General features: G+C 36.4%; 1 protein-coding gene across 1 annotated transcript in view; it reads left to right on the forward strand.

The window, feature by feature from the left end:
* ZNHIT6 (zinc finger HIT-type containing 6) overlaps window positions 1-22,956 on the forward strand; it is a 61,669-nt gene that overhangs the window by 21,035 nt on the left and 17,678 nt on the right. Inside the window, exons 6-8 of the mRNA XM_020877246.2 lie at window positions 16,307-16,375; window positions 17,411-17,491; window positions 19,091-19,168. Of these exons, the coding sequence (XP_020732905.2) occupies window positions 16,307-16,375; window positions 17,411-17,491; window positions 19,091-19,168 (228 nt within the window). The remainder of the gene's footprint in view (window positions 1-16,306; window positions 16,376-17,410; window positions 17,492-19,090; window positions 19,169-22,956) is intronic.

The following is a 22,956-nucleotide window of genomic DNA, read 5'->3' on the forward strand; positions in this document are numbered from 1 at the left end:
GGTTAGGCGTGTATTCTGTGGGTTTTTTTTTTTCCCCCCCTCTAGGTTATGTTGCCTTCTGAGATTCCAGAACTCCCCACAGACCCGCCTGTGAGAGGGTTTCCTATTGTGTGGAAACTTCTCCTTCACGACTCCCCAGGAGAGGTCTCTATCCCTAACTGTTTTGTCTCTTTGTCTTTTATATTTTGCCCTACCTCCTTTCAAAGAGAATGGGCTGCCTTTCTGGGTGCCTGGTGTCCTCCGCCAGTGTTCAGAAGTTGTTTTATGGAAGTTGCTCAGCATTCAAATGATCTTTTAGTGAATGATCTTCAAATGATCTTTTGATGAAGGTCCAGGTAGAATTAAAATCCTTCTGATTTTGATGAGATATAATTGACATACAGCTCTGTGTAAGGTGTACAACCTAATGATTTGATTTACAAACATCATAAAGTGATTATCATAATAAATTTAGTAAACATCCCTCATCTCACAGATAAAAAGTTAAAGAAATAGAAGTTTTTCTTGTGATGAGAATGCTTAGGATTTACTCTCTGAGCAACTTTAATATATAACACATTGCAGTGTTGATTATATTTATCATGTTGTTTTTTTATCTCCTTAGTGCTTATTTCTCTTACAACTGGAAGTTTGTACTTTTTGACTACCCTTCTCCAGTTCCCCTTTCTTCTTCCTTCTCTCTGGTAACCAGAAATCTGATCTCATTTTCTATGAATGAGTAAATTTATTTTTGAAGTCTGAGTGACCTACAACATCATGTTAGTAAAATCTAAAACTTGAAATAAAAATATGGAAATATTTTCATAATTTTGAAGAGAGAAGCATCTCATCCAAAGCCATTAAGGGGAAAATAACTAAATTTACATAGCTTTTTTTAAAAAAATTATATAGCCTGAAAAGACCATAATAAAATCAAAAGACCCCCTCTCCAAAAAAATCTTGACATATATGACAGAATATTTATGCATTGAAAAGAAAAAAGACTAGTAACTAAGAAAGAGGACAAAGGATAAGAATAGATGGTCATAGAAAGATGTATTTGTATGTGTGTGTGTGTGTGTATACACACAAACAGAGAATGTGTCTGACAAGCATATATTATTAACATCTAATACAGTGAACATGTGAGCTACCCAGACCATTTTCTTCTTTCACTGTTCTTGAGAGTTAAAACTTAGGAGTCATTTTAGAAGGCAGTATTTCTAAAAACGTTATGCATGCCTATTCAAGGAATTTAGCTTACACATGTATTAGTACAGTTCATAGAGATATATGTACATATTTATCTAGTGCAGTGTTGTTTTTAATAGCACAAACCTGGAAACAACTTTGAGTATCCCTCGGTACTGGACTGAGCTAAGTTAATAATAATGATGCCTTCATACATTGGAATTCTATGCAACCATTAAACAAAAACAGTTAGATATAGAAATATTGTCATGCCATGACATCCACGATAAATATCCAGTGAAAAAATAATATTGGAGTTTAGTTGTCTGAAAGTTAAGAAGCTAATTTTTACAATTGTTGTGAAATTTACATGCAGTGAAATGCACAAATCTTAAGTGTATATTTGTTGAGTTTTGACAAATGCATATATACCTGTATAACCCAGTCCCTATAAATAGGTAAAACACTATCATCACCCAAAAGATTTTTCCTAGTTATCTCCTTTCCTCCCCAGACAACCTGTTCTAATTTTTCCCCTGAGGATGAATTTTGCTTGTTTTAAAATTTCATATGTATGAATCCTATAGCTCCACCCTTGCTTTTGAACAATAGTTTAGCTGAATATGAAGTATCTTAGGGTCACATTTTAGTACTTCAGTTTAATTATTTATTACACTGTCTTCTCACTTCTTTTGCCACTATTGAGAACATTGTTGTTTTATATAGTCTTTCTATGTCATTTGCTTTTAAGTTATTCATTTTTGTCTTTGGGTGATTTATCTTCCTTCGGTGGTGATGTGCTTTCTGTGTAATTCTGGAAAATTCTAATATGTTAACTTAATTTTTTGCTTCTTTGTTTATCTTTGCTACATTCTGGGCATTTAATTCAGCTATGTCAACCAAGTCACTTTTCCCTCCTTGTGTCTAATTAATCTGACCTTTAGCCCTTGCACTGAATGGGTTTTTTGTTTCAGTTACATTTTTCATGTCTAGGAATTATGTTCCTTTTTCAAATCTATCTGGTCTTTTAATTAGAATGTGTTCATTTCTCAAGTTTTAACCTCCCTTTTTATTCAATAATTTAGTACATCTGTTATCTGCATAAATAATTCTGTCTGAATTTCTTGGAACTTTGCTACAGCTATCTGCTGTTTCTGCTGATTCTTCATTATGATGGCTTATTTCCTTGTTTTTTTCCTAAAATGTAATTGTGAAGTCGAGTTCATGTAGGAGGTGGTATGCAATTGCTTATGCCATATACCCCATTGCACCAGTCCAGGGCCCTCTTTAAATTCTTAGTTTGAAGTTTATCAGACTATACTATGGTAATGATTTGAACTCCAAACCCATTTGAGGATTTCATAGTTATTCATTCTCAATTGAAACCTTTCCCCACCCCCTGATCCCTTCTCTCTCCCTCAGGCTTAAGCTGAGATGAACATGTTTCCTGTTATCTCCCTTTGCTGGTAGGCAGAATTTCACTAGTTTTATGCAGTGATCTCAATTTAAGGTCTCCACCTTATGTGATACCAGTATCTTGTCTCATGTTACCCAGTGGCTGTTGAAACAAGAGCTTTTTGATTACCAAGCCTCTTGGTTACTCAGAGGCAAAGGCCTCCAGAGCCTGAGGTGTAGTTTCCTCATTCCACTATGGTTTTTAGTTCCTTCTTCCTTTTGGCTCCTGAAGATTTTTCTTACTTTTTGATGAGCTCAGTATGTTTGCTGTATTTCTCCAGGATTTCTTATTGAGTGCCTTGAGAAGATTTTCAGATGATCTTCTTTACCATTTTGCACTAATTGCTTAAAATAAGTAGTGGCCCTGAAAAAAGGGAATGTCAGTTGTTGAAGAGAGATGGATCAGGAAGGCATGATAATGACTTGTTCACTGAACAGTTCTACTCTTAGAAGTTTATCTGGCACATATAATCATATATGTGGAAAATGAAATATATGCAAGGATATTCAGTGCAATGTTTTGATAGTAAGAGAGTAGTATGAATCTAAATACCCATCAATGGTGGACTACTTAAGTAAATTATGGTGTGCCTTTATAATGGGAAAAAAATTCAGCAACTCTAAATGTATGAATATGGAGTGGTTGCCAGAAATACTAAGTGAATAAAGGTAGATACATTCATTATATACTACCATTTTCTGCCACTGTGTGAAAAGTAAAGGTTAATATAATATCTATTCTTATGTTATAAGCTATTAATAGTAGTTATCTTAAGGGAGGGAAACTATGTAGAGGAGGACAGGAGTGGAAATTATGTGCCCTTTTGTACCTTTTTTGAATTTTAGACTGTGCATGTAGACTGTGCATGTTATATTTATTTTAAGAATAAATAATAGAATTTTTTAAATGATAATTTAAAAAGACATCGATAGATGTGGTAGGACCATTATACATTTTGAGTTGTAGGTATAGTCTTTTGAAAGTATTTTGATACTTAGATAAAATTCCATTTTTTTATCCATGGCTGCATCTTTTCAGTTGTATTTTAATTTTTTATTTTTTTATATAGGAAGCTGTGGGTAGCAAACCTGGAGATTATCTTGATTGTGTTTGAATAACATCTCATTTGGTTGCCTGGGTTCCTTATTTTATTTTCCTGGGCCATTAGGGTCTGAGCTAAGGATTCAGCAGTGAGGGGCAATATATTTTGAGTTGTCATTTGGAAAAAAAGAATTGGACTGAGGACTCCTCCCCAGTCATATATTTACCTTATCTCCAGGCATATGCTCTCTTGTGTGGTCTGACCTCTTATTCCCTAGGAGTGAACCCAACTTTTGACCTTCCTCTTCTGGCAGTTTATCTCCACATGACCCCGACCCTCAGTTCGAAGCAGCCCATTCTATCTTCATTCCTTTACTACTGTCAACTTAGAACTGAGTTGCTATCTTACTTTTGGCTCAGAGTTCCTAGGCTCTCTGTCTGTGGGTCTCTCTTAAACTTAGAGGGTAGATAGTAGAAGTGTGTCCATTGTTAAACAACACTATGAATTGCTATTTGAGCTCCAGTCCTGTTTTAGAAGCTAGCCACTAGATGTCTCTCTTGTAAAGAAATAACCTTTTATAGAGTCTTAAAATTACTTTTTGTAAAAACATCTGTATGTGTGTAGCTGAGTCACTTTGCTATATAGCACAGATTGGCAAAACATTCTAAATCAACTACACTTCAGTTAAATTTTTTTCATTACTTTTTTGAATAAAATTATAGCATTCAAATTATATTACAGTGATATACCTATCCATCACTGTATTAGCATCAGTAGTACTTTTTTCCTTCAAAAATTATATGGCAATACATTTCTTAAAGGACAGTTTTTTTGTTTTTGTTTTTGTGGGTTTGAGCTTTTAGTTTCGTTTTGGGCATGGTGTTTTATAAGTAGTATAGGTTTTTACCCTGCTGCAAACTGACTTTAGAAAAGAACAAAAGAAAATGAAATAATGGGTTAAGCAGTTATGGTCGTGATGAGAGAGGTGGATTAGAGAATATGACATAGTAGGTTTTCACTGCAAACTTGTTAACTAACTGAACGTGGTTAGCTCTGTGGTTTCTTTCCCATAACTGATATAGTTTGATGGAAGAATTTCAAAGCAACAACAAGGACTTAATGCCTCTATTCTTTCACACAGTTTTTCTAATGGTTCTTCAGTTAATCAGGTATTTCCTTACTGGGGCCATGTAGACAGTGGTAAGGAAGTTTTTACTCCACAGCATCAGAGAGGGTGTATCTTTCCACAGCAAGAGGCGGCTTTCACACAGGTGGAAACCAAACATTGTTGATCATGTTACAGTACCCATATTGGTTCAGTTAGGAAAGTCTGTCCTCAGTCACCAAGTCTGCTTGTTCATCTCAGGAATCAGTACCTTTCCACTTCCTTCACTGTAGCGTCTATCATCTATAGCATCCAGCAGCTATCATCTCCTCCCATGCAGGCCCATCTTGCCTCACCCGGGATTATTGGGAAACCTTTAAGGAACTCTCCCTACCTTCAGTGTCTCCTTACGTCAGTCACTCTTATACATTGATGCCAATACATCTTCTGAAAGCATGTGTTTACTATGATGGTCACCTGCTCAGAATCTTTTAATGCTTCTGTGCCCACAGGAGTCATTAGCTCAGAGATACCTTTACTGGTCACAGGCAGAATTGCCAGTAAGTGGAATTTGTCACCTCACCAGCTTTGGGCTATCTGAAGCTCTCCAGTGTTTTACCCTTTTCTGTGACCTAAAATTACTTTCCTTTATCCCTCCCTACCTGCCCCCCCCCCCCCGTTTGAAATTGTTACTTTTCAGGCAGTTGGAAATATCTCTTTCAAATATTTCTTACTTTAAGCAGTATGTTCCTATTCCTCTAAAGAATGGGATCCATACTAAATAGTAGATTTTCATAGATGTCCCCACCTGATTTCCTAGTGTATTCAACTAAAGGTACCCAGAGTGGTTGTATTCTTAATCCTAGAATGCCTTCCCCTTTCCTATTTCCTAGACATCTGTGAAAGTACACATGGTAGCTCATCCTCTCCATTATTTCTCCTTTGCCAGGGTTCCTATGGTACATATTTTCTCCCAAGTTAATGTAAAACAGATGCCTGCATTTAGTTGCTGGTGTTCAGTTTTTGGTATACATGTATCTGTTCTCCTTTCTGTATTCTGGTGTTTCTTGGTAAGGGCTCTGCTGACATTTTGAACAGGACAGTTTTTGTTGTGTGGAACTTTTGTGTGCATTACAGGAAGGTTGGCATTTCTGGTCCCTGCCCACTAAATACCTAAAGTGCTTCCCAGTCTCGAAACAATCAAAACTGCCTGCTGCTGCTAAGTCACTTCAGTTGTGTCCAACTCTGTGTGATCCCGTAGACGGCAGCCCACCAAGGCTCCCCCGTCCCTGCGATTCTCCAAGCAAGAATACTGGAGTGGGTTGCCATTTCCTTCTCCAATGTATGAAAGTGAAAAGTGAAAGTGAAGTCGCTCAGTCGTGTCCGACTCTTAGCGACCCCATGGACTGCAGCCCACCAGGCTCCTCCGTCCATGGGATTTTCCAGGCAAGAGTACTGGAGTGGGGTGCCATTGCCTTCTCCCAAAACTGCCTAGCCACTTCCAAATGAGGTTGGTGCCACTCCCGGTGGTAAACTGTTAGTTGTTCAGTTATGTCCGACTCTTTAAGACCCCATGGACTGTAGCCCACTAGGCTCCTCTGCCCATGGGATTTTCCAGGCAAGAATACTGGAGTGGGTTGCCATTTCCTTCTCCAGACTCCTGGTGGAGAACTGCCTTATTAAGTGCTCAAATATATATTGCTATTTGAAGCAAAATGTACTTTTTTCATTTCGATCTTTACCTACTATATCCGTTTTCTTAATATACTGTCTGCTGAAGCCAATACCACATACTCCACAAACAGGTTAACCTGTTTCCTATTATTATCCTATTATTATCATTGTAGTAATGAAACTGGTTTTTAAAAGAGCAAAATATAACTGGAACTTTTCAAAGTATTTCATAATGATGTAAGGCATAAAATTACGGTTTTCATTCTCCCCAGTTCCAGTAACCCTTTGCATTCACTCTTCCAAGAACACTTACTGTGGTACCAATCCTAACAAAATAGATGGGTTATTTTTATGAAGACAGTTACGTTTATTTTTGAGGCTTTAAATTTAAAAGATAAAAATTTAAAAGATAAAATGCCTGTGAGTGAAGGATTATGTGCATTTATTTATTATTGAAGGGTTTCACATTTTTGTAGATTTTCTGCTTTAAGTTAAAATAAGATTTTATAACCCACAGTGGAATACAATTCCTTTTTCCTGATGTTCCATTGGGTGTTATTTGCTGTTTCCAAATTTTATAGCAGTTGACAATATATTGATTAATCTGTCTTCACCATGGCTTAGAAGTGCAAAATGGAACCTAGAAAGAAAAATGTAATCCCTTGTATGAAACAAGATGCTTTATTTGCATGAAATAAAATATTCAGTTCAAAGTTTGAGCTATAAATGTGGTGTATTATTATATAGGCTCTCATAACTGAATGTCCAGAGGTAGGATGGACTTCAGGACTTCAGGTACAGTGACCCAGTTTATTGATGATTCTTCATTGTATTTTCTGTGGCGTCTGCCAAATCCTTCTAACAGTTTAGGTAAAATATTTAGGAGTGCTTGTTTCCCAGTATAACTGAACAGGAAACCTGAAATTCAATGTGATTGGACCACCTAGGTCATCTGCCCAATCCTGAGACCTTGTGTCCAGGAGAATGTAAGATGTGACTTTCTTAAGCCAAACAGTAAGTGTGTAGTCCTAGAGATGGGGATGGGATCCATTCATCAAAATCTGATTATGGATTAGGAAGGAGAATGGAGGTAAGGGACTGCCAAGGAGACAGAATGCCCGGGATTACTCTTAAAAGTGATTTTAAAATATGCAGGTGAATATTTAAAATAAAATTGAGATCCATTTAAGTTATTAGTACAGAAAAATACAGGGTTTGTTATTGAACTTTGATTTCTGAAAAGTGCATAATAGTATGCTAGATGGCAGCATAAACTCTAAAGAGTTAAAGTGCTGCCTGGGTTCAAACCCCAGCTCTGCCACTTTCCAGCAGAATAATAACACTGGAAGAGTGCCTGACTTGTCTTTACCGTAGTGTTCTCTCCTATAAATGAAATAGTAGCTTTTATCCCATAAAATTACAAGAATTAAATTAATTGATACATATAAAACACTTAGAACAATGCTTGGCATTCAGGAGGCACTTAATAAATTACTCAGCCCTCTGCACCTGCCAGATCTGCATCTACAGATTCAATCAGTCACAGATTAAAAATATTTGGGGAAAATCCTGGAAGGTTCCAAAAAAGCAAAACTTGAATATGCTGTACACCAGCAGCTGTTTACATAGCATTTATATTGTATTAGATATTATAAGCAATCTAGAGATGATTTTAAAGTATTCGGGAGGATGTGTGTAGATTACATGCTGATAGTCATTTTATATAAAGGACTTGAGCATCTTCACTTTTGGTATCTGTGCCGTGGGGTGCAGGGGAGGACTGAAGCAATTGCCCCAGGATACCAAAGGATGACTATTGTTATTGCTGTTGCTACTAGTTAGTGCTTTCTGGTATAAGGCTTCGCTGGTAGTTTGCATAACCTGTAGACTTTCCTGAGTTAATGAGTGGTATGGGTTCGATGCCTGGGTCAGGAAGATCCCCTGGAGGACAGCATGGCAACCCACTCCAGTATTCTTGCCTGAGAAACCCATGGACAGAGAAGCCTGGTGGGCTGCGGTCCATAGGGCCATGAAGAGTCAGACACAACTGAAGTGACTGAGCACACACATACAGGTGGTAGTCTGAAGATGAGACTTGTAGAAAACTTAGTTTTAGCTTACCTCATGACGTCACCAGTATTTATGAATCATAAGTAAAAATTTCAGGCATATTTAAACTGCACTGTATCAGCAAGCTTCTCCACAACAGTAGGAAATACTTCCCTTAATAACTGCGAACAAGGGTTGAAGAGTTAATGGTCTGAATATACTGTAGAAACAGTTATTAGGAGAGTTAGATAGCAGGATGACAGATTTCCTTCTAAGCCTTCATTTCGCTCTTCTTTAAAAACCTTTGTTGGTAGTGTGTTAATCAGAATAAAATCCATATTGTTTGGCAGAACATTCAGAGCCCTTTGCATTCTGGTATTAGTCCACATGTCCAGTTTCATAAACACTGAATTCCATGAATGTAGAGTTTGGTTATAAACTCATGACACAATATTCTAAATTGAAGACCCTGCAGTATTTCTGTCCTAAGCTTCATAACTCACAGGACATTAAATTGAATGTAAAATTATAACAGTAGTAATAACAGTAACTGATGTTTTTGGTTGTGGTGTTCTGAGCTCCTGACCTGTATATACTCACTTAATCCTATGATGTAAATATTGTTCTCCCTGTTTTACTGTGAGAACACTGAGGCATAGAGGAAATGTGTCTCTTGTTCAAGATCACATGAAGTAATAAATTTTGTTAAGAGTAGGATTCAAACAGAGTCCACTTAACCTCTCCCCTCTCCTACCTCTGTGCATTACAGTATATTGGATATCTTTTCTGTTTACAGTGTCAATAAAGAACAAAGTTCTTTTATGTGAAACTCTATACTCTTCTTACAATGATTTGGAAGGAAAAGCATTGTGCGTTGCCGGTTCATTCACTGCCCTTTTAAAAAGAGGCTGCCTTGGGCCCATCCCCTCTGTCTCTTTGCATCCCTAATGCCCAGCGACCCCTCACAAGTGTTCTTTGAGTAAATGTTGGTTAATCAGTGATGTAATGGAATGAGAATTGGCAATTTTTTTAAGGAACAAAAGTGTTCATGTGCATTTAAACTTTGTATTAGAAATCTTAGTTCTTAGAATTCAGTTTCCATGTGTTAGTTGCAGCGTATTTCTTGAGGCACAAAGCTTTGAAGCTGTCAGATTAAGTAAGGAACCCTAGTTCTGGTTAAGTAATAATTTCTGAGATAAAAATAGGACTTCTAATAATAAAATATTTTTTATTTGGAAAAAAGAGAATTTTTCCTAAATATTCATCACTTTTATTTATTTGTTTTTAATAAGATAATTGCTTTAGAATGTTGTGATGGTTTGTGCCATACAACAGCGTGAATCAGTCATATATATATCCTCTTCCTCTGGAGCCTCCCACCTTCCCACCATCTCACCCATCTGCATCGTCACAGAGCACGGCTGGGCTCCCTGTGTTATATAGTAGCTTCCTACTAGCTGTCTGTTTTACATATGGTAGTATATATATGTCAGTGAATAAAGTATTTTTAAGTTTAAAAAGAATGTTAAAATTATTCTTGTCTTATTCTGTGACTGAAAACATCTTTGATTTTTCTGATAATAAAAAAATTGCCGGTCATTATGTCAACAGTTTATTTAATACAGACACACAAAGAAAGAAGTCCTTTCATAAGGTTAAGAAATAACCTTAGTTAAAAATTTGGGGCGTATCCTTCATACTTCTAAATACAAAGTCATGAAGTCAGAAGAGTAGTTGAGTATATAAATACAGTACTTCCCCAACCCCAAATTTGTGTTTCATCCACATACTATTGTCTTGGAACTGTGGAAGAGAATGAACCACAACAGTTTCTAGTAAGCAAGAGTTGTTGAATAAATGTCCTATCTTAATTTACTAAAATCCAGTGTAAAATAATAATTATTTTTGTCATTTTATACTTGTTCACATAGATGTTTCTCAGTCTTTTCTCATTATAGCCTCCCAAGGAACCTTTTTAAACATTTTCCCTCAAATTGCTGCCTGCTCGTCCGCCCGCCAACCCCGATATTTTGATACCACAGCTATACTGTATATATCTGTTTATGTACTGGAGCCCTCCAAAGGGCCACAAACAAACCGTTATACTAACATTTTTTACCCTCCTGAGAACCAGTTTTCAGCCTTTTGGAAGTGATGCTTCCCACATTGAGAATGTATGAGGTGTCTGTGTGTGAGAGAGAGTGAGTGTTGTGTGTGTGTGTGTGTGTGTGTGTGTGTTGATATTTGGGAGAGGAAGAGAAAAGGCTTTGCTGTGCATGAATGATTACTTCAGTTTCATGGCACTCAGAGAAGGAGCCAGTGTTTTTATTATTTTGTCAGGTTGTCTAGAAGGGAACATTAGATTTAATTATTGTCACCATTACTTCACTGGTCTATTATCAAACTACAAACGTCGTGCTTTAGGAATGTGAAGTCAAGTGGGCCTTAGAAAGCATCACTACGAACAAAGCTAGTGGAGGTGATGGAATTCCAGTTGAGCTATTTCAAATCCTAAAAGATGATGCTGTGAAAGTGCTGCACTCAATATGCCAGCAAATTGGGAAAACTCAGCAATGGCCACAGGACTGGAAAAGGTCAGCTGTCATTCCAATCCAAAAGAAAGGGAATGCCAAAGAATGCTCAAACTACCGCACAATTGCACTCATCTCACACACTAGAAAAGTAATGCTCAAAATTCTCTAAGCCAGGCTTCAGCAATACATGAACCGTGAACTTTCAAATGTTCAAACTGGTTTTAGAAAAGGCAGAGGAATCAGAGATCAAATTGCCAACATCTGCTGGATCATCAAAAAGCCAAGAGAGTTCCAGAAAAACATCTAATTCTGCTTTATTGACTATGCCAAAGCCTTTGACTGTGTGGATCACAATAAACTATGGAAAATTCTGAAAGAGATGGGAATACCAGACCACCTGACCTGCCTCTTGAGAAACCTGTATGCAGGCCAGGAAGCAACAGTTAGAACTGGACATGGAACAACAGACTGGTTCCAAATTGGGAAAGGAGTATGTCAAGGCTGTATATTGTCACTCTGTTTATTTAACTTATATGCAGAGTACATCATGAGAAACGCTGGGCTGGAGGAAGCACAAGCTGGAATCAAGATTGCCAGGAGAAATATCAATAACCTCAGATACACAGATGACACCACCCTTATGGCAGAAAGTGAAGAAGAACTAAAGAGGCTCTTGATGAAAGTGAAAGAAGAAAGTGAAAAAGTTGGCTTAAAGCTCAACATTCAGAAAACCAAGATCATGGCATCTGGTCCCATCACTTCGTGGAAAATATATGGGGACACAGTGGAAACAGTGACAGACTTTATTTTGGGGGGCTCCAAAATCACTGCAGATGGCGATTGCAGCCATGAAATTAAAAGACGCTAACTCCTTGGAAGGAAAGTTATGGCCAACCTAGATAGCATGTTTAAAAGCAGAGGCATTTCTTTGCCAACAAAGGTCCGTCTAGTCAAGGCTGTGCTTTTTCCAGTGGTCATATATGGATATGAGAGTTGGACTGTGAAGAAAGCTGATTGCAGAAGAGTTGATGCTTTTGAACTGTGGTGTTGGAGAAGACTCTTGAGAGTCCCTTGGACTGCAAGGAGATCTAACTTGCATAACAGCCAAGAAGGCTGTTCTTTGGAAGGACTGATGCTGAGGCTGAAACTCCAATACTTTGGCCACCTCATGCGAAGAGTTGACTCATTGGAAAAGACCCTGATGCTGGAAGGGATTCGGAGCAGGAGGAGAAGGGGACGACAGAAAATGAGATGGCTGGATGGCATCACCGACTCAATGGACATGAGTTTGAGTAGACTCTGGGAGTTGGTGATGGATAGGGAGGCCTGGCGTGCTGCGATTCATGAGGTCGCAAAGGGTCAGACACGACTGAGCGACTGAAGTGAACTGAACTGAAGTTGCTAAGAATATTCTGGGTATAGTAATTCCATCCTTGAGAATGTTGAAATATGGCAAAGACACAATGACATCTTCATAATTGAAGGCATTTTGTTGAATTGAGGGAACAGAAGTCCTAATGCATTAAGAACAATAATAAATATTTAAACCTCTATCCCAGTGTTTGTCAGAAATCATGATTTTGCCTCCCAGAGGACATTTGCAGTATTTGGGAGCATTTTTAGATGTCACAGCTGAGGGAGTGGGTGTTGCTGGTGGCATCTCATGGTAAGAGGCCTGGTTCTAAACATCTTGCTGAACATCTTGCAGTGCACAAGGTGATGTATCCCCACACCTTGAACCATAATAGAATTATCTGGTCCACATTGTCAGCACTGCTGAGGTTGAGAAACCCAGCTTTATCCTAATGATTCTATATCTTGGAATCTATATTTAGAAAATAACCCAAAATTCAGAAACAGTTGTATGTATGTCTAGAGATACTCATTGAAGCATTATTAATTTTAATCTTTTTTTTTTACAAAGTTTTCTTTCAGAAAATTTACAAACAAAAGAGAGGGGGACTCAGTTCCCCCAAAAAATAATGTTATTGGGATTTTGATGTATGTATTTTTTTAAATAGGACTTTTATCACTATACGGGCTTTCCTGGTGTCTCAGCAGTAAAGAATCTGCCTGCAACGCAGGATATGCGGGTTTGATCCCTAGGTCAGGAAGATCCCCTGCAGATGGAAATGGCAGTCCCCTCCAGTATTCTTGTCTGAAAAAACCCCATGGACAGAGGAACCTGGTGGGCTGTAGTCCATGGGGTCACAAAGAGTCGAGCATGACTGACTACTTTCACTTTGATGTATGTATTTTTTTAAGCAGGACTTTTATCACTATATGGGCTTCCCTGGTAGCTCAGCAGTAAAGAATCTGCCTGCAATGCAGGAGATGTGGGTTTGATCCCTAGGTCAGGAAGATCCCCTGGAGAAGGAAATGGCAGTCCACTCCAGTATTCTTGTCTGGAAAAACCCCATGAACAGAGGAACCTGGTGGTCTGTAGTCCATGGGGTCACAAAGAGTCAGGCACAACTGAGTGGCTCCTTTCACTTTCACATAGTGATATGCTGCTATTCAGTTACTCAGTTGTGTCTGACTCTTTGCGACCCCATGGAGTGTAGCCCACCAGCCTGCTCTGTCCATGGAATTCTCCAGGCAAGAATACTGGAGTGGGTAGCCATTCCCTTCTCCAAGGGATCTTCCTGACCCAGGGATCAAACCCAGTCTCTTGCATTGCAGGCAGATTCTTTACTGCTGAGCCACCAGGGAAGCCCATGTCACTCTATGTACGTATGAAAAATGAAAAACAAAGTTAATTCTTTCAGACTTAGAGATTTCATTGCCTTAGTCAGGACCACATCAATTTCAGGAACACTAAAGAACCACTTCAGGGGTAATTAACTCATTCATTTCAGGAATTTTTTTATACAGTACTCTTCAACCTCTTTATCCACTCTCTCTTAAATTTTAGACTCCACATTACTGTTCACAAATGCCTCTTATACTATCATAGAGTAAAAACATAGAGGCAGTTTTTCAGTGAAGTTAACTTTAAATTCTGTGTACCAGAAAAGGTAGATGATAGCCCCATCCCTGAGGCCATTCTTCTATTTTTTCTTTATTGTGATGTAAGAACAAGAACAAGTGGTAAAAAAATGGGAAGCAGTTATAAATGTCTATCAGTAGAGAGTCGATAAATAGATTTTGGCATTCTTTGTGCAATGGAATACTATATAATGGTTAAAATTTATGAACTAATTTACATGTATCATCATAAGTCTCCAAAGCATAACATAAAGAGCATGACATGAGGTATTTAGAGTATGATAACATTGAAATAGTTGTTGCTATCACACAAAATATTGCTTATAGATATGTTTATATATGTATTAAAAATGTAAAACCATAAATGGCAAAAATAGATACCCAACCTCAGGATAGTAATTACCTCTCTTAAAGAGAAGGGAATTGGATCAAGGAACAGTGAAGAGACTCATCAACCACATTTATAATCGTACATTTCTTAGAAGAAAGTATCTCAAGCATATAAGTATGGCAACATGCAAGTTGGTTGACTATGTATATGTTGAGTGTTTTTATTGTCTTTTTGTTTTTAAGCTAAATACACTTTTCAGATTTGTTCATGTTTGAACTTGGGCCAAATATAGATAATAGGCATAATTTAGCAATATATAATAAAATAGTAATGAATGATTCACATATAGCCACAACAAGTTAACTACAACTAATAAAATTATTTACAAGGACTTTTCTGTCTTTGTTTTTGGAATGTTAAGTACTTTCTGAGGGTATCTGGGGTCCACTGAATGTTAAGAAAGGCGAATCATTCTTGAAATTACTCAAGCAATGATTGTGGTAATTATGATTTATAATTCCAAAATATGACAAGCTGGTAATCTTTTCTCTTCCCTCTGTAACTTAAATATATTTAGGAGGAAACCATATTGTGAATTAAGATTAAAAAATTACTTCATATTAAGAAATGTGGTGTCTCTTGGCCTCTTGATACTGATACTATACTTACCTATTTCACAGATAACAAATACTGCAAGGCGTTTCATTTGAGAAGAATTCTTTGTTTAAAACCAGCAACTGTTGTGTTTGTGTTCAGGTTTTTTTGGGTTTTTTTTAAGTTTTCTCCTGAGATTTTAGATATCCAACCTTTAAATCGGTAAGGGCTGCTTTACAGCTTAAATCTATCCAAAAAAAATTAAATTTAACATGATTGCTTCTTGTATAAGTGGCACTATCAAGCACCATCAATATATTTTTCTCTATTTTTCTCCCAAAACTATCTTGTTACTAAAGAAAGCATCCATAAGCAAATCTGTGATAACTTACATTAATAGAAGGATTTTTACTTAATTTTATGTTAGTCTTCACACAAAAAATTGACAAAATCATATAAATGTTTTGTGGGAGATATTCTACCAGATTGTATTAAAAAAAATTATTTTAGATTTTGGGACCATGCTGCTAAGGGATAGATCTATAGGAGATGTTGACCATTGCTTGTACATACAGCTAGCAATAAACTTGCCAGTGGGTTGTTAGAAATTTATTTGCTAAGAAAGGAAAACAGGTATAAAATAATCATGTAGTGAAGACATTTACATTTCTGTAATGGATTGAATATTTTGAGCATTAAATTTTTTTAAAAAGGAATGGTCTCTAGTGTCACCAAATTTAGATGTATTAGATAGAGCATATGGCCATTTTTCTAAAAACCATGCAATTTAGTGAATTGTTACAGTTGATTCTGTGTCAAGCCAAAGTTTAGACTAACAGTGAATGGGCTAACTCAGAGTGCTTTCTCCTTAGCAACCAACTTGTTGTCTCCTGTTTTGCTACTGAATGCACGTACTCATGGCTCAGAAGTGTATCTGCAGCCAGCTGGTCTCAACTGGACAATACTTCATTCACCTCATTTCCAGACTAGTCAGGCAGAGACATCAGCTTTTTATTTTTAGTCATGAGGAAATTTATTTGTAAACTTCAACTAGTAGCTCACTGATCTCAGAAACCCCTGAACTATGAGAAATTGCCTTTTAATTCAAGAATGCGAAGTCCTTGGAATTTCTGTTCTGCTTAATATTTTTTCCTCTTAAAACCTCTTGCGAGAATATTGTTTAAAAAACATAGCCTCTAACATTCTAGAAAAGAGAAAATAGCTTTTAGTAGAAAAAAAAATATGTTAAACTCTAAGAATGCTTTTAGAATTATTATCTGAAAACAAAAATTTAGGAAGTTAGTTGTGTGTTTAGATTTCTGTTGTCTGCCTTGATCCCCCACATGATTATTTTCTCTTTTAGAAAACGACAGTTTTGTTGGCATGTGAAGCTTCAATTTCCTCAGAGTCAAGCTGTGTATGTAGAAAAAAGGTACAGTATCACCACTATCTATTCAGAACTTACTTGTTTTCATTTATGTCTCCATATTTAAAATAAACTGTTAAATGTGATGTCAGTAGTAGAATGGATAACTAAGTATGGGATATTTATACAATGAAATGCTACACACAACTGAAGATGAATCAACTACAATTACACATATCAACATGGATGAACCTCAAAAGTAATGTCGAGTGAGAAAACAAAGTTAAGGAAGAATATAGAGTATGATTTTTGTATGTAAATATGGAAAAAATAAAAGTATACCTTTTAGGAATACCTATAGTAGTGGTAGAACTCTGAGGGAAGTGATTAGCACAGAAATCATAATAGTGTTTACTTCAACATGGGGACAGATGTTAAGGGGGGCAGCATAGGGAGAATCAGGAGGGCTGAATCAAGAGGAAAAATCTTCAACCAGGTGGTTACACAGGAAATGAAAAATAATCCCAAATTCTACTATGATAAAATTACTGCTATTAACATCACAATGTGTCCTCAGAAAATACATTATTTTGGACATGAATAATATGTATACTGATAATTGGAATTAATTCACATAACAGTTGTTTATCCTACTTTTCTCATATTATGAACATTTTCAGATACCATTTAAAAATTTGAATGGTGGTATACTATTTGATTCCTTGGGTTAAGAAAATTTTTAAGTTGCCTTTTAAATAATATCTTTAGCATATATTCATACTATGCATAAATGTCCTCTCTTTGTAATTGCCATATGAATTTTAGGGAAGAACTTTCTTATTTAAGGTTGCCTAACTGACTAACAACAGGGAAAGGACTTATATTTTACAGGTAGGGATTGTAGCACAGTAATGTATATGAATATGTATGAGCTTTTTTCCTAAGTAATTTTTGCTTAAAAGGATGTTATATTTTGCCAAGACTAGAATAAAAGGTCTGTGTTCAGTTATTTCTCTAAAGCCACAATATTTAATAATTCTAAATTAACACCTTTAGTAGAAAATTATAAATAATAAATTTTGGTTTTGTTTTTGTTGGAAGAGTACCAGATGATAAAACTATTAATGAAATCCTAAGACCTTACATTGATCCTGAAAAGTCTGATCCTGTAATTCGTCAAAGGTATGTTTCAAAAATCTTGTAACTTTCTGAAATTATTCTACATAATGAGGTGTGTATTACGTGCATATTTATTAAATAAAGCCACATTTTTATTAGAATGTGATATTTTCATACAGTTTACTTTCTGTCCCATTTCCTTGGGGTGTACTCAAGGCTTTGTCAGTCAGAGGTGATGTTTTGGGTGAGAATTTTGGTTATAGTCATAACAACAGTACTTAACACTTTGTATTAATTCATTTAATCTTCACAGTAACCCTTTAAAGTAGATTATTGCCATTATATCCATTTTACAGGTGGAGAAGCTGAGCCTTACAGTGGTTAGGTGACCTCATAGAGCTAATAATTAGGGAAACTAGGATTCAAATTTGAGTGGCCTGGATTCAGAGTCTGTACTCTTACCTCTTAAACTAAACTGCCTTTCAAAGTTGAACTCAAAACTCTGAAAATTAAAGTTTCCATGTAGTTAAAGACAGGAAATCCTGTTTCAGCCAAGTCTTCATAAAACTAAGTAATGTAGTTCTGCCTCCTGTCCAGAAATAGATGGACAAAAATGGTTAACATAGCACAGTGGAAAGATTCAGTTATGAATATCTGCTTTAGAATAGCTAATTCTGTCCCTTATTAGCTATGTGATCAGGAGCCAACTTACTTACCTAACTTTTGGGCCTTAATTTTTTCCATCAGTAAAATGAGAATGATGATGTTTACTAGATAGAGTTGTTATGAAGCTTTTAAAAAATTACCTATATAAGGTTCCTGGTACAGAGTCTTACACATAGTAGTCGGCACTGAAAGAAGGAAACTGTTAGTATGGGAATGTGTTTCTCAGCAGGAGTTTCTTTTTACCAGGTGATACCTGCTTAAGATAGTAATGCTTGGTTTGTTTTACATTTTAAATTGGGTGAATTCTAAAGCATCTGATTCAGCTCTAGTTAAATCTCATCTTCTAATTTTCATAAAAAATGTTGTCTAGACTCAAACCCAATCTGTCGCACACCACACAATGTCTTTGGGACCACTACCGTGTTTCTTTTTGTCTTACTGCAGTCGTTGTTTAGTCATTTAGCTCATGTCTGACTATCTGCGATCCCATGGGCTGTAGCCCCCCAGACTCCTGTGTCTGTGGGATTTCCCAGACAAGAATACTGAAGTGGGTTGCCATTTCCTGCTCCAGGGGTTCTTCCCAACCCAGGGATCAAACCCTGATCTGCTTAGCAGGCAGATTCTTTACCACTGAACCACTAAAGAAGCCTTTCCTCTTACTATGAATAATCTAATTGTTATCACTGGTCATATATTTAACAAGAAGGCAAAATACCTGTCATCAAATTGGATACTTTTCTTAAAAAAATTAATAATTTAGCAAGATTAATCTGTACAGAGAGAAGATAGGTAATTTTTTTACATTTAGATTGTTGGTTAGAAAGTATCTTTAACACTTTTTCTATGCTAGGATAGGTAAATTTTAAGGATTCTAATTACCTATTCATAGATGCTTAGTTTTCCATAGACACAGTTTTAAAATACACTGAAAAAAATAAAATAAAATATACACTAAAAAGCAGTTTTACTTCCTTTAATATGACATTTTTATTTCAGGTTGAAAGCCTACATTTGCTCTCAGACTGGGGTCCGAATTTTAATGAAGGTAGAAAATATACAGCAAAATTTAGTAAGGTAAAGTTGCTTCTCTTTCCATTTCTTTAAATGTTTTCTAATTCTGTAGTACAACTAAGTAGCTTGCTTAGTGGAAGTGGCTAGTTATTTTACTAATTATCAGAAGAGCCTAGGCTTTTAAAAATGACCTTCAAATTAAAATTTTTAGATAATCACACATCATACTATAGGATAAATGCAATTGAAAAATCACCCTGGTTAGAATATTTTAAAATAGCATCATGTGCAACTGAAAGGTTTTAAAATTCCATTGTATTTCAAGCAGGTGTATGTATGTGTGTGTATGTAGGTGTGTGTATGTAGGTGTGTGTACAGGTGTATGTGCATGCATCCTCAGGCATGGCCAGCTGCTGTACCACTCCATGAACTGTAGCCCACCAGGCTCCTCTGTTCATGGAATTTCCTAGGCAAGAATACTGGAGTGGGTTGCCATTTCCTACTCTTAAAGGATCTTCCTGACCTAGAGGTCAAACCCAAGTCGCTTGCATCTGCTGCAATGAAGCAGATTCTTTACTACTGAGGCACCGAGGAAGCCTATTCTATACAACAGAGTTCCAATGTTCCAGGTTTTGCTTTAGTAATAAAAAAATTCGTGTGATAAACTGACCATTGAATTTATCACAGTGGAAAGAGCTCTACACAGAACGTGAAGAAAGCCAGGCTCTAACAAACCTTGTGATTTGAGAGTTTTAGTATCAGTAGGTTCTCTGTCCCTTCTTTAATGGGTTGATGAAGTAGACAATGTTGACAGATCTTTGAGAGTCCCTGCAGTGTGTCCTTAATAAGTGCCAGTTACGTGTGCATTACACTAAATTACAGAACACTGATCTTTTAAGATCTGTGATGCTTTCCCCCTTTTGTTTCATTAGCAAAACTACTAGATCCACTTCAGACTAAATATGATTGGTCTCATCTGCTTGTGTAGCTTAGAGATTTAAGCATCCAAGCCGTGAACAAAGCTGGGTTTGAATCCCAGCTCAGTCTGCTGCTGATTACATTAACATGAGTAAATTACATAGCCTAACTGCCTTAGTTTCCTCGTCTATAAACTGGGGGGTAATAATAATCAGGTTGTCATGAGAGATTGAGGTAAATATTTAGCACATTTAGGTAAATATAAGTGCATGCTTTTATTATTACTATTGCTACTATTGCTGTTATTACTACTATTAAAACAGATAAATGGATTCTTAAAAAAACAACTTCTTCCAAAATTCAGGGAAACCAAAATTCCTTGAATTCCTTACCTATTATAAAAGGTAAGGTAAATGTAAGATACTGCATAGTTTAAAGTTTATAATGTAGGGTAGACTGCTTAGGCCCAGATAGTATTCATTTTTTACTTGGAAATATGTACTGCAAATCTGTGAAGAGAGAATGGGAATGGTGATCTCAGCTTGTCCTAGAGGACAGAGTTTTCTCCGAGAGTGACAGAAATGCCTGGAGCATGACACAGCCTGGAGGGAAGCAGTTGGTAAAACCTTTTCAGGAAGTTGCATAGAAAGAAATCCGAACATAGCAAGACAGGAGGATATAAGTGAGATTGGTAGATAGTATTTTTAAAAAGGACCAAAGAGGATAAACCTTCACCAAATAAGGTCAAAGGACTATACTGCAGTGAAGATCAGAAGACCTAATTCTAGACACTCAACTTCTCTGGGCTCCATTTCCCTACAAGAGCCTTTATTTTCTCTTATATTATGGCTTTCCTTCTTTAGAAACCTAAGAAGGATTTCAGTTGAGCCTTGGATTAACCTTTTTAATCCCCAGAGGAGAGACAATGGTAGAGTAATAAAGTAAAAGTTGAATGCTATTGACTTTAAGGAATACCTAGAATACTAAACCCAAGCCAAACTGAGTAACATGAAAAGTATTCTGACTTTCCCTTATCTATGTGGGAAAACATGTCCTCCAGATTTCCCCATTTGAGTTGTTTACTTAAACTCAATGATATATGAAAATGCCATCAAAGAAGAGGAAGCAGTAGCTTACAACCAAGGTCTAAGAATTTTGTTTTTAAAAATTGCCATGCTGCATAACTTTGATTAGTGATGTTTTTCACTTTAAGGCAATAATAATGTTAGAAACTCTAAGTGAGATGCCCTTTATCCTGAAGGTGGACCTATGTTGGGTTAAGGTACATCCTTATATCTCTGACTGTTAAGTCAGCCTTAATTATAGTTATCCTAATTTCTACAAAACTCCCCAGTTTTATTTGTTTCTAATCATGAATAATGAAATTTGATACTATGGAGATACATTTAGAAGTAGATTTTTTTTTTAATTAAAGATTTTTAAACCTGTGATCATCAGATTATACATTCATAGATAGGCTAAGATGAGAGTTTACATTTCATTGTGTACTTAATAACAATTACACCATTAAAGGAAAGTACATTCAGAGAACATCTAAGTAAGATTATTATAGGTTATAAAATGCAGGCTTCTAATTTAAGATAAGGAGGATTTTATTATTTCCTGAAAAGTACTTAGAAGGTTGAAATGTATTTTCTTTGTGACTTTCTGATTTTAAGTATATTATACGATTTATAGCACTCCAGTAACTTCAGAGTAGTCTTTTGACCAAATACTTGGTATTGGTGATTCCACTGGTTGTGTTTTTTCATTCTTGGAGAGTTTATGACAATTGTCCCATTACATAACTGATCAGCTAGAGAAATCTTAATTTTTCCTGTGCTTTAGCTTTACTTTATTCAACTTCTATGTTTAGATTTAGGTGATCGTAGAATGTGTACCTCACCCTAAGTAATTTGTTGCTCTTTAGGCGTTTTCTTTCCGGAATACACAGGACTGAATTTGTATCTTCTTATAAAAGTAAATGGGCTTCCCTTGTAGCTCAGCTGGTAAAGAATCCACGTAACCTGAGTTTGATCTCTGGGTTGGGAAGATCCCCTGGAGAAGGAAAAGGCTACCCACTCCAGTATTCTGGCCTAGAGAATTTCATGGACTATGTATAGTCCATAGGGTGGCAAAGAGTCGGGCACGACTGAGCGACTTTCACTCGCTCACTCACTGTAAATGTAAGTATGTCGGCTTAAGTAAATCCATTCATTCATTCAGCGGACACTTAGTGAGTACCCACTGTGGTCCAGGTGTTACAGATACTAGACTGATAGCAGGAAGGAAAACCGTTCTTGACTCTGTGGAGCTCACATTCCCAGTGGAGGAGAATTCATGTAAGATAAACTCTTGCACATCATTTCTCACCATGTTTCTGTTTTCAGAGAGTAAATGGGTGTTTTGAAGCAGAAAAGACTATGACAGTAATACCAGGCACCATCAGAGGCAGCCATTATATTGCTGCTAACTTATTGACAAAATAAGTTAGAGTACTCCCAGCTTTGATGTTGTTTGTTCAGTTGTAATTTTTCAAATCTATTGAATTTTAGATCTATATTTTACTATTTACTTTCCATAAAGAATCATTTATTTTCCCTAAAGAAATTCAGATGCATTTTCTATTGTTTTATGTTTACTTTGTTGCTGCTTTGATGTTTATATAAGATCCTGATTTTGACAACAATGTGTTTTAAGCTGTTGTGGGATGAATTCTTTCCAAATTTACTCAAAAGCCATTAATTAAGCACATGTACTCTCCTTGGCCGATAAATTTAGAAAATTGGGGTTTATATAAGACTGAGTAGGGTACAGTTTTGTTGTAATGAAGAAAACAGACATGAAGCTAAGTTGACTGGGGTGCCTGGTGTGGACCTGTCTTCTGAGAGATGGAGATAAGGTCTGGAGAGGGTTAAGGCACATTGAGTTTC

Source organism: Odocoileus virginianus, chromosome 5, assembly GCF_023699985.2.
Source record: "Odocoileus virginianus isolate 20LAN1187 ecotype Illinois chromosome 5, Ovbor_1.2, whole genome shotgun sequence".
In the NCBI taxonomy this organism is placed as follows: domain Eukaryota; kingdom Metazoa; phylum Chordata; class Mammalia; order Artiodactyla; family Cervidae; genus Odocoileus; species Odocoileus virginianus.